We start from the raw sequence: 13,817 nt of genomic DNA on the forward strand, positions 1-13,817 counted from the left end.
TATAACAATTGGCTAAAATAAAAAAAAATCAATTATATAATAAATCTATAAATTTACGATATAATATATTTATAAACATGGTTTCGAAGAGTTTCAAAATCCGACATGCTATATAACAATTTTCGCGTTGAGTCGGAACTATACGAACACTTTTACATATTTTGTTGGTACACCATTTTTTAAAAAATTAATGCGTCATAACTTTGATCTTTGGTTGGAATGGGCTTAATGATTGCAAATATTTGCCAGAAAATGACTTAAAAGTAATTTTTTTTATAAATTGTATACATATTGGCAGTTGTAGATAGATTGAATAATATTCTCTATAGAATATTATAGCTCAGATACCACATTTTTAAAATTTATTTTAGTTGTTATGTGATTATGTGGCAGACATCCTTATTGAAGAACCAAATATAATTTACACATCATCTCCTATAACAGTATGTGGTGATGTACATGGACAAGTAAATATATCTTTAATTATAAGTCTGGTCATTTTAAAATCAAATATAAATTTTAATATACAAATATATGCGTCATATATTAATAATAATTTTCTAAAAGGTAAGAATGCTGTTATATTTTTTAATGAAACTTTGAATATGATAATACGAATATTTTTGAAAAATAGATATTTTTTTATTATTGATTATAATTATTATTTTGATATTTTAGTGATACATCTACTTTTTCTAATCGATACGTTTTATTAGTTCACCTTATATTATTAGATCAATTTATAAAATTGAATATAGATATTTTCATATTTTTGATTTATGTCAAATAGAAATCTACATACAGAGGAAATAGATTATTACCCCTCATCAAAACAATGGCTGATTATCAGTAGCATAGATATAATGAATTAAATTAAAAATTAGCATAGTTTTATTAAATGTCTTTGAAATTTTTTATGTGAAAATATCATTATTAAATATCTTTAGATTTTTTTATATAAAATATCAATATTAAATCTCTTTAAATTTTTGATATGAAAGTATGAATATTAAAATCTCTTTAAATTTTTGATATAAAAATATCATTATTAAATATCTTTAGATTTTTTATATACAAATATCAATATTAAATCTCTTTAAATTTTTGATATGAAAATATGAATATTAAATCTTTTAATGATTTCGATATGAAAATGTCTATCTTAAATCTTTTTATGATTTAATAGGAAAACACAGTCAATTACCAATATTTCTCTTTTTTTTTGATACATCTATAAACTAATTTAACTTGTATCATTGCATCGCATTTCGTTGCATTGCATTGCATTACAAATATTAACATAAATCCCTTTAGAAAACGCTAAAATGGAACATTGTTTTTTTAAATAATTTTAATATATACAAAAAAATACACTTTCAATGTTAAATTTATGAATTAAATTTTTCTGTAAGTTGCTAATTGAATCATTTTTTTCTATTTGACACTGTCAATAGTGCTAAAAATTCGTATATCCGTGCATATTTCGACGCTACTGGCGATGATGGGCCCCTGCGTATTCCTCATCAAGCAAAATAATCCTTAATTTGCACCATATATATAATATAATCACATTTCTAATGAAATATCATTAATACTACCTCTACCGTATATTTCTCGTTACGCTGATTCGAAAATGTAGATGTCTAAACTTCACCCATTATTTTTAATTTTCTAATAGCATTTAACATGATTCGTATAAGTCCCTGTTGTTTGATCATTAAAATATTTTTTTGTGGTTCACTATTAATTGTCGATAGGGTGGATTCACAGGGATGCTATTGTTAATATTATTGTAATATTAAATCAATCTGAATGAGTAATAAATCGTCTTATATAATTTAAAGGGTATCTTTCTTTTCTATCTTATACCAAAATGAGTTATCCTATTTTTGCAGTCATATCGTATTGTCGCCTTCAAAAACTGATTGTCATATTGCCCATTTTTCGCTTGAATAATCAAGGATTCATCTATTTGAGCGATATTCATTTTTAATTAGACATCTTGAATGAGCATTCTTTTGATTTCAATTTATTATACTCTTTTTATTCAAACAAAACTCTTCCTGCGCTCCAAATATAGGCGTTTTCATACTCAAACGTAGTATGTTTTAATTAGTTTAGAGAAATTTATCATTAAAGTTGTACAAAATGTCTCATTTTATTCGTTTTCTGAGCATATCTATCCACATATTCTTGTGTCAGATTTTTAATGATGATCATTTTCAGTCGGCATAATAACGCATGCGCGCATAATAATATAACGTTTATATTTGAATTACTTATTTTATATCAATGTTGAAACATTTTATGATGTTGTGAAGAAAATTAATTTGGCTTAAGTGGAGTTTAGTACCCATTGCGCGAGTGGATAATCTTCGTTTCTAAGATAGGATTAGTATTGGCACGCCGCGAAATGAACGTCGTTATTCCTCTTCCAGAGATTGGTTCCATCAACCTAGAAAACTTGAATATCTTTTTCATTGAGTTATTGGACCTGAATAAAGAAAGAATACTGCATTAATTTTTTAATGCATTTTGGGTTAATCGCTAAGAACGTGAAGTGCTGTGGCAACTTTATGACAATGACAAAAAAAGCAAGCGTTACAGATGGTTACATCTTTTACTGTAACAAATGTCATAAGTATGCATCAATTAGAAGAGGTTCATTTTCGAAAGGAGTCATCTAAGTTTTGGACAAGTTCTTAATTTGATTTATTTCTATTCCAACAACATATACAACCAAGATCTATTAATAAAAGAAATGAAGTTATCATCAAAGACAATAGTGGACTGGAAAAACTTCATCCGTGATGTTTACTGCAATCATTTCATAAGGAACTCTTCTAAGATTGGTGCAGCTGGAATGATTGTCCAAATCGACGAGAGTCTAATTTGTAAACGCAAATATGGCAATTTTAGCCAACCAGGAACAATGGATTGTTGGTGGAATTGACGATATTGGTGAGGTTTTCATGGAAATAACTACGGTAAGGAACCAGTCAGTTCTAGAAGAAATTATTTCACGGAATGTTGAATCTGGCTCCATCATATGGTCCGATATAGAAAACCTAGACTCTATTGGATATTTCCACGAAGTAGTGAACCACAAAAATAAATTCGTTTCATCTACAGGAGTTCACACTAATAGAATAGAGAGTACTTGGGGTGCAGTTAAAAGGAAACTAAACCCGATACGGAATAAAAAACCCAATTTAAATTTAACTACTGTTTATTTGGCTGATTACATTTTTAAAAAAATTCAAAGGACTTGTTTTTAGTAAAAATATTAAGGAAATAGTTTCGATTTATACGTTTTGTAATTAAAAGTGTCTTTCTATATTTTCATCGGTATAGCTCGTAAGCCCCCGCGCGCGCAATTGTACCAAACTCCACTTTAGCCAATTAATTATCGATGAGATATTTATTTTAATGCTGTTATATTATTTTAATGGCTTTATGGAAATATAAATCATAATATTTGTCATAGTTTATACATATACTTTAATTATATAATTTTTTTTATCACTTGATATAATATTTGGATTGTACATTTGATGCCGAATCTTTTCTTGAGTGTTACTCTACATATCTTTTAATTTATTGATCAAATCTATATCATTAATGGCTGGAGTGTAAACATTCCAAGAGTCAATAAGTTGAATTGGTAAAATTCAACTTTTTTTCAAAATAGTGTATATAGTTATTTTAATTAGTTTTTTCCCATTTTTGGCAACTATTTTTAATTTAAGAAATTCTTTTTTGATATTTTCTGCTTTTTTTAATTCTTGGGAAGCATTAAATTAATAGGCTAAAATAAACATCTTGGTAATAATGTAGGGAATGCCCTTCCTTTTGAATTTTGCGCCAAATACACTACCAAAAGTGAAATATACAAAAGTAGATGGATGTTTCTCTTTAAAAAGAAATATAACTTTGTATTAAAAGTTTTTTTATTAAGAATTGACAACATTGTTGAATATAAATTTTCGGGGCTATTTTTTCATTAATATATAAAATTATTTATATATTAATGATCAGCCATATATTATATAAAACTGACCAAATTCTCTTGGCGATACTCTAAATATACCGTCTGCAATCCACACCTTTGATTTTTTTACATTTATTTTAGATTTGTATACGTTCTTAAAAAAACGATTAGGATCATTTGATCCTGAATCCTGTAAACAAAAATGTTCATTTCTTAATGGTGAAACGCCCATTTTGATTAAATTTGTTTTAATTTTTTGAATTTCTGAAAATTATATTTGGTATATTTTTGTAAATTTCCTTTATCGTTATGAGGAGTAGATTATTGATATTTTCTTTTTTTGTAACGATTGAGGAAATTCTAGTATTTAAGTGCGACTTGGTAAAATAGGAAATTCTACTATTTAAGTACGATGTAGTAAAATGGGAAATTCTAGTATTTAAATGCGACTTGGTAAAATAGGAAATTCTAATATTTAAGTAAGATGTAGTAAGATGGGAAATTTTCATATTTAAGCAAGATGTAGTAAAATAGGAAATTCTAATATTTAAGTAAGATGTACTAAAATTTCAGCCATTTTTTATAATTTATCGTTAAGGACAGCTTTTCGATATCATTTTCTGTGTAATTTGTTGTAATTATGATTATAAAAACAACAAATTAATTTACAAAGTAGTTTTAACTAGATGTGTTCTTAATCTTCCTTTGCACTTACAATATGGGTACCTTCAAATTTGAAATAAATTATTGGCATAGTCTTTCACGTTAAAAAAGTTATAAAAAAAAAATTTTTTTGTTATATTTCATTCAATTTTCGAGACTCTCAACGTCTTTGATTTGAGTGAAAAATAGTGACTAATCAAAAACGCACGCAGAACTATCTAAAACTATGCGTGCGCGCAATAACATAGGCGAATTTGTCAAACATTTGTATGTCATAGTCTTTATACGCATGCTTAAAAGTTCTAATAACATACTTTTAAGTCATTAATTGCTGTGTCTTGTGAAGTAATAATTTTTGGTAATAATTGGAAGTTTATTATTATGGGAATAAAAATCAGCATAATATTTAATTTCTTTAGTCCGTGACCCATAATCGCCACCAATGCCCATATGACTACAACATCTGATTACTTGGTATTCATTGTGAGCATGTACCTTAAAAAAATAAATAATGATCTATACCTTTTGAGAAAACTGTGACGTACAGTATTTCTAGATTAAATTGCATGCGTGTTCAATCAAGATGTAAACTGACCGCGCATCTTTGCATTATGTGCAATCAAAAGGTAATTTTCTCACACATTCACGCAACAGAGAAATAATCACACAATTTTTAGTAAAACGAGCTAAATTAATAAATATAATTGATTATTTATTTGTCACTTTTTTAATGCTGCAGCAAAGTAAGACATTGAACGTCACATTTAGCTTTGACATTTTTCCTCAGTACTTCTTCAATGCATTGAAGCAACTCTTCATGGTCACATTCTTCCTTTAGTTGCCCAAAAAACTCCTCAGTAGGATTATATCCTGGCGAATAAGGAGCCAAAAATAATCATTAATGCCCACTTTTTTCAATATGGACCTTATTAAAATCAGTTTGGTGGAAAGTCACATTGTCATTGACCAAAATATATTTTTTTGGCCATAATGTGTAAAAATTACCAAATAGTTCTTCCAAGAATTCTAAAAAACTATTTGATTTACACCTTCCTTGTGCAGCTTAAACCTGCAAATTTTTGTACTGCTCATTGCAGCAATTAGAGTTATATTTTGGGATCGTATTAGTTTTTACCCTAATATTAGCTCGAGTTCCAGGAACAGACCGTCGCCCTTGTGATCGTCGAGTTGCTAAGGAAAATTCTGACTCGTCAATGAAAAACATATCGAAGTAACTTTGTTCCAATCGGATGTATTCATTAACATAGCTGATTGTTTTGTTAATAACATACATAATACAATTTGATTAAGATACCTGCATCTTAATTAAATTGTACGAGGAGAATTCCTATTAGTTGGGACCAAGGAAATTTTTTTAGAGTATAATGAAACTCATTTAAAGCACGTTGAATTGTATGCCTCGAAACATTTAAATTAAAATTTTCCAACGACTTATTGGTAAGTTGATCAAATGACTGGATACAATTTTTATCGACTCGGTCTATTATGAACAGCTTGTGCTCTTCATTAAGCAATGAGCTACGATCCCCGCCTGTAGATTTTTTCGGAAGGAACCAGTTTTATTAAATTTTTGTATAACTCGGCTGACCACTGAATTCTTACGCTTTTTTTAAGCTAAAATTATATTAGAATAAAGATATTAGAATAAAAATACTTTTTGTTTAATGGCGATGTTCCCACTACTTTCAATACTATTAAACTTGTATTTTCTCTTTTGAAATATTTATATTTTTAACAGAAAATTCAGAATCTTCACTTGATATATTGCTTAATGCGCGGTCAGATTTCATCTTGATTGAGCATACATGCAGTTTAACCGAGAAATACTGTATATTATTTTTAATATTTAAGTGTATTTAAATATTAACAACTTAATTATTTAATATCATTTTTTGAAATATTAAATGTGAGTCATACAAAGTATGTAGCGCCTTTGAAAATTTTTTATATACACAAAAAGTATTTTTATAAAGAATTCTTCATATAATTACTACCCATGTATGAGTATGGGTATGAGTATGGATATGGGTGTTGAAAATTTTATAAAATTGAGCCAATGTATAATGCGGGGGCTTTATAAGGTCATATTATACGCTATATGAATTGATAAATGAGTATAAGTTATCTAAAATACTTTAACATGTTTATGTATATTCAAAAGGGTAATGTCATTATGAAGAAAACGTCTAAATTTTTACTTTAAGCAGTATGAATAAATAATTGTAACATCACCTCTATTACAATTATTTTATCTTTCATGTCGTATTTATTAAATTTTTGAATTTATCCTATAAGTTAGAGTAATAATATACAAATAAAAATTTATTTTACTAATTTCTTAAATTTCTTCGTACATAATAATGACCTTATCAAATATTTTGTATTTTGTATTTTTATTTTTTTTCAAGATAATTAATTTTTTAGTTTTACGATGTGGAAGAACTTTTCAGATCTGGCGGCTCTATCCCCGATACTAAATATATTTTTATGGTTCTCTTATCTTTTTGATAAAATTATAGTAAAATTTGACTTAGGGTGATTTTGTTGATCGTGGATACTACAGTTTAGAAACATGGACAAAATTATTGGTTCTCAAAGCTAAGTTTATAATAACCTATATATTATAAACATATAACATTGTGCATTTATTTAGATATCCAAACCATATTCACTTGATTAGGGGTAACCATGAGAGTCGTGGTATTACTCAAAGTTATGGATTTTATGGTATTGATTTGTTGTGGATTTTCTTTCAACTGTTTCTAAATAGACGAGTGTATTCGTAAGTATGGCAATGCTAATCCTTGGAAATTTTGTTGTGAATTATTTGATTTGTTGTCTATTGCCGCGGTAAATTTTTTTATCAAATTCTTTTTTATATATAATTATGTTGTTTTATATGTAATAATATACTTTTTTATGATAATTATAAGAAAAATTTTTTTGTAAATTTCTCTTTTAGTTACATAATAAATTATTATAATATCACTTAATTAATAGAAGTATTTTATTTTTTAAGAGCATCAAAGTGAAATCCAACAAAGTTTAGACAGATTGATTTTTTCATGGAACTAATAGATAATTAAAGTCCTCACAATTTCGATTTTTTCTGCCGGTAGAGTACTTTTTTATCAAAAGTATTTGAATTTTATATGAAATTCAAAGCATAAAAAAGTCATGATTATCTTTTGAATCGTTTAATTTATATAATTTCTCATTGGTGTTTTATTAAAGAAAATCTATGTAGAAATATTGAATCTTTTCTGTTATTATAATAAATCACTAATATCGAAATTCAGAAGCTTTTCGAATTCTTTATATTCAAATATTATATTCAAATAAGTGGATCAAATGATTTAGTTAAGAATTATTCGATGATGGTTTTAGTCATTTTATTAAAATTTCGTGATCCATAAAGAGATGAAGTTTTCATATAAAAATTACCTTTACTTAGGCACAATAAATTTTCAAATTACAACATGGTATTACTATTTAATGTTACTTTATTAAATTTGAATCCTAAATTTTAGTTGGGTGTTTTTAAAATATATTTTTTTCCCAAATGTATGTTTTTATTTGCAACATCCTATCTCGAAATGAGCCCATATGTCCTCGTCTCTATTCTTCGTATAATTATCCACCTTATATACTTTTAATTGACTTCAAAAACATTTTAACGTTTCTATTTTTCATATTTCTCGATTTTATAATTAATAGCTCCCCATGGAACTTTTATACCTATTTTAATGACAATATTGTTCAATAATTTTTTACAGAGCATTAAGTCTCTTTGTAAAACATTAAGGTGTTAAATTTTTCTTATAATAACAAAAGATCTCCTGGTAAGTTATACTGGCATATTTTATGCATTTAATTATTAGTACGTCAACTCTAAAATACAAATAATTCTTTTTCTAAGAGTAGACCCACTCCATCATCTTTCAGGATATGAAGTCAAAAATTATTATAATTATTTTCTTGAGACACTCTAAGCTTCTATAGGATGTCTATATATATGATAAATTTTACAAAACCCACGACTTTTTAAGTGTTATAACCCAAATTTACAGTCGGCGTACTTTCTTCAATACTATGCCAAATATAAGCTATGAGATTTTAGCAAAATAATTTGTTAAATATAATACAATAACATTCTTTATGATCACATAAGTTGTAAAAATATATCTTGATAAGTTTACGAGTTTTTACCTGAACTAAAATACAAACTCATAAGTCTTTATGCCTTTTGCTATTAATAAGATAACGAATAAATTTTACTTTTAGTAAGTTTACAGCTATTATTTTTCTCTAATATCCCTCTATTTGTATACTCCCTCTTACATGATTTAAACTGTTGAGAAATTTCAGTTTCAGACCTTACGTATTTGTAATTATAAGTTCTTTATTCTGAAACATATGGGAATGTTAACTCTATTAAATATTGTCTTATTATTCTAATGGAATGTTAATACTTAAGCCATCTCTATATGCATATATATATTATAAAAGCTACAAGGTATTCACTCAGTGGAGTTTATACTTTGTTAAATTGGCTGTTGAGTCAACTGCCAAATTTATGTGCAAATTCTTAGACTCAATAAATTATCCTTATATTTCCATTTATCTCAGATTGATTAATAAGAAGATTGTGGTTAACTATTTATTGCGCTACAAATTTAGATTATGGTCTGACATCCGTACCATAATCGGTACGAAAAATACACGTTCGGAAAACTTCGTTTCTTAATTGAAAACATTTATAATATATTGACATAAAGCTCCTAACTCTTTTTCATATGTTTTTGAATATATACATAATCTGCTACATAACCAGGTAGAAAATTTGAATTCTTGTTGTTAGCACTTGTATACTTTCTCTTAAATACCCTCCATGTAATTTTAATATTTTTTGGATCTCCTTCACTAGAAACAAAGTTTATCTTGTGAATTACAGTCTTTTTAACGAATTCAAGATATGCCAATCGATTATAATTGTGTCATTCTCTACCTTTCCCATAATTAAGATAATGGATACAAAAATTTCTGGAGTCTTCCTATTCGTTAATTTTAAAAAACAACTACCATCCTCATCAATTCCACTAATTATCCAATCATCAAATATTGTTGGGTTCTTTTATATTCTATAACCTTTTTACTTTCTTTACCAGATGGCTGTAACATCAATTTTTACAACGTCTCTAATGTTTAGAAATTTGTCACTTGTATGGCATCAGATCTCTTATAATTAATTTCCAATTGGATACCGAGGTACGGCATGATATGCCATAATGTTTTTGAATGTCATCTTAGCTGTATGAGGGATATTGGATAAAATAAACAGCTAATAGAAATCCTTTGCATCTATTGTTTCGACTCTTTAGATTCATTTCTTTCATAATGAGCTTCTTTTCTACATAAAAAACATTTAAGATAAAAAGCATCAATAATATCATTTAGCACGCATAAATGATATTATTGGCCACAACACATCCGATGGTCATTCAATAAAATTTTTATAATGTATTCATTATAATATTGAAAGTATCCATAATCGAGTACGTCAATTTCTCCAAAGTTGACATATTTTACAGATTACACATGACGTCTTTTTATTACGAATACTAACGGGAATTTTAGGAGAAAGCTAGATTATGACCCAAATTTAATTTACACAGTATATCCAAACACCACGCCGTCCTCTCAGTTAAAATAGTGGCTTATTTTAGTTATTTTTTATTCTAAAAATATCATATCACAAAAATAATTATTTAGAGTAGTTTTACCATTTATTTTTTGTAACTGCACATAAAGAAAAGGTTCTGTAGTTAATAACTCTACCTATATGTAATCATAGAAAAAATCATATTGTTCTCTAAGCTAATTAACTTACAATCGCCTATTGTACACCTTCAAAAGGTATGTTAGCTATACTTTTTTTGCAAATAATTATAGTTGGAACTATATATTCGGAACATGTCGGTCAGATAGATTCAAATGTTTCAGCTAATTTGCGATATTTTTAAGACTTTTTTGCATTCACTAGTTAGGCAATAATATATCATACTCTATTAATTAAGATTATTTGTGGATCAAATCTTATTTCTTTTAATCTAAATTTAAAAAAATAGATTCATATCATTATTATACTCTCTGCTACTTTCATTCTGTAGTTGGACGATTATTATACAACATTCCCTAACTTGTTTTTTACTTAAATAAAATATGTTTTCCAACATATTTTTTGGTATATTTTAAAATATTAGAAACCCTTTAAAAAAATTTTTTTTACATTTATTAACTTCGCTATTAGTTAATAGTGTCAATATCATATTTTTAGTGATTTATCAAATTTTCAATTAAATATAATAGATTTTGATAATTCTACTCAATTTTTTGCTTAAAAAGTATTTAGGTGGTTTATATTAAATGTGAAATACACTTTTTTTACATTTATTCTAAAAATGATAAATTCATGATTCTATATAGTAAAAAAGCTATAACACAGCTTTTTTACACTTTGGAATATACTCCAAAAATATTGTGCTGTTTAAGAGATTAAGCTATATAGAAATTTACGTGATACGTTACATAGGTCTTATGCAGGGATTTCTTATGAACACATATGTTATTTAACTTGAGATTTATTTAGTAGAAATATTACTCCTTATTATAATAAAAATTTTATTTACTGGATACCATGCACCATCATACCTCATTTTTAAATATCTTTAGAGAAAGTAATAATCCACGCTATTTTTAGGAGTATATAAATTTTTGAAATTTTTTTAAAATATAAATCTCCAACAATTCTTCTGAGGTGATGTTACCATCTTGAACATTTCCGAATACACTAAAACTATTAAAGAGGGTATATAGTCTATTTAGGGGGTTAAATCTGTATGCATCACATAGTAGACTTTAAAATGGTTACATTCACCACTTGTTGTAAGATTAGTTGGTCAAATATTTCAGTATTATTAGCAATCAGGGATGTATGATATGAGTTTGTGTTTTCTAATATTTCTACTATTCTGATAAAGTGAAATTTGTTCACTATATAATCCCTTACAAAATATTCTCTTTGGCCACATATGTTGATTGTAGGAGGCTGTCTAGAAACAAATAATACAGACATAAAATTACTAAATGGTCTTAAATATATTTATAATTTAAATCATTATTTTCAAAAAATCACGTTTCCTTTTGAACAGTGAAATTACTCAAACAAATGATGGGAGTAGTTTTTCATTTTGTAAGTGATTTAATATGTGGCCTTAAAATTCTATAAATACATTTTTATATGTGATCAACATAATATAATATCTTGAAATATGCTAATAATTAACATCATTCTAGGTCATTGATAATAGTGTGTTCTGTGTACATGGCGGATTATCACCTTATTTGAACACTCTTGAGATGGTATTTATCGAATATATATAATTCCAATTCACACAGATCTTTATTTTTGACATTAATTATAATTATTTTTAGATTCAGCTAATTGAGAGAAAAACTGAAGTACCTAATAGAGGGGGATTTTGTGGTATTTTCTATGATTACTTTGAAATTTGTTTTTTTTATTGTCGAATATTTTAATTATAGATTTATTATGGTCGGATCCAGAAGAAATAAATTGTTGGGAACTTAGTCCAAGAGGCGCTGGTTGGCTTTTTGGTGAAATTGCTACATTTAATGTAATATTATTATTCCTTAAATTACTGTTAGATGATATTTAAAACTGTATCATAAAATGGTCGAGATAAAGCAACGATCGATAAGTGAAATCAAAGTTTTTTGTATTTGATGAATCATATATATAATAGAGATTTCATATAAATGTAGAATCGCAAATAGCTATGATTTTAATTGCATAATTAAATAATGATAGTTAATAATAAAATTCTATATGAAATATAGAATTTTTAGCTAGTTGCATTAACATCATCGGCGACTTATAAATACTATATTAATTATTATTATTACAAAAAGTTGATTTTGTTATTGCCATTACTAACTATCTACTGAATTTATTTGTATTCCTATTATAGTCTACATTATATATAATATAGTTTTTGCATACAAACAATATTTCACTAGTATGCCGTGCACATCAACTTGTTAATGAAGGCTATAAATTTATGTTTGAAGAAAAGTTGGTGACTGTTTGGTCAGCTCCTAATTATTGCTATAGATGTGGAAATATTGCTTCTATATTGAAATTTGATAGCGCTACATGTTATCATCCCATACTTTTTGAAGCGGTTACCTCTCAAAATAGAAAAGTTCCTCCACCACAAACCGTACCATATTTTCTTTAATTTTTGATGGAATTTTTATTTGCTTGAGATCTTTTGTTTGATTTCGTATTATAAATTTTATATATTTATTAAGCGTATATTTTAATAATAAACATATTTCTTGTTCATTTTTATTACTACTTCTATATTATAGTTGAACTATAATACATCATAATTCATTTTTAGAGTTAAATTTTTATAGATTTACTTCATTAAGTACATCGTGCGCTAAAGCGGAATTTTAATTTCGCCAATTATCAAAGTAAACTTTACCATAAGTTGACTTATTTTATAGTTTTGAGGATTTCTACATTGATGCCAAATGCTATGATAAACATGCCATTTATGAGAGTTTAAAGTTACAGTCACTGCTAGGATCACTCTATCAAGTCGGTAAATTTATAGTCATACTCAGTCACATTAAAATCAAGCTTGACTTCAACTATATTTTTAAGGCACTCTTTTTTAACATATTTATGAATTGATTATTCTTATTCTATTTATTTTTCAGTCGTGAAATACTAAAGATCTAAAGTGTTATGCGTGGAGTTGATTCGAACCCTCTCCGTTAATGCTTAACATACTTTTGTTCACCTATTTAGTATGCGCATCATCAGCAGGGTTCTAGCTTAGTACACTGAGACATATGAACCCTCGCTACATCTACCCTACATGTAGAAAAGTTTCTCGTGAGGCCAGAATTCTTCTGACTTTACACGGGTGTAAATGGGGCATCTTTAACAAGGGGGTTGGTTTAAAAAAATTGTTCACAGCGGTCTAAATGGTTCAATACCGCCCCCACTAAATTTTCCCTTAAAAACACTTAAGCGACCAGGAGGGTA

The 13,817-nt window shown here is 27.0% G+C and overlaps 1 protein-coding gene across 1 annotated transcript; it reads left to right on the forward strand.

The window, feature by feature from the left end:
- Positions 1 to 393: 393 nt before the first annotated feature.
- Positions 394 to 12,913, forward strand: LOC139225425 (serine/threonine-protein phosphatase 6 catalytic subunit-like; the record flags this gene model as incomplete). Its single annotated transcript, XM_070856267.1, has 8 exons — positions 394 to 467; positions 7,100 to 7,125; positions 7,323 to 7,402; positions 7,446 to 7,525; positions 12,032 to 12,097; positions 12,170 to 12,221; positions 12,281 to 12,372; positions 12,748 to 12,913. Coding segments are annotated over 8 exons (636 nt in total), but the record flags the coding sequence as incomplete, so codon positions are not given.
- Between the last annotated feature and the right edge of the window lie 904 nt (positions 12,914 to 13,817).

Source organism: Pempheris klunzingeri, unplaced genomic scaffold (genome assembly GCF_042242105.1).
Source record: "Pempheris klunzingeri isolate RE-2024b unplaced genomic scaffold, fPemKlu1.hap1 Scaffold_207, whole genome shotgun sequence".
Lineage (NCBI taxonomy): Eukaryota > Metazoa > Chordata > Actinopteri > Acropomatiformes > Pempheridae > Pempheris > Pempheris klunzingeri.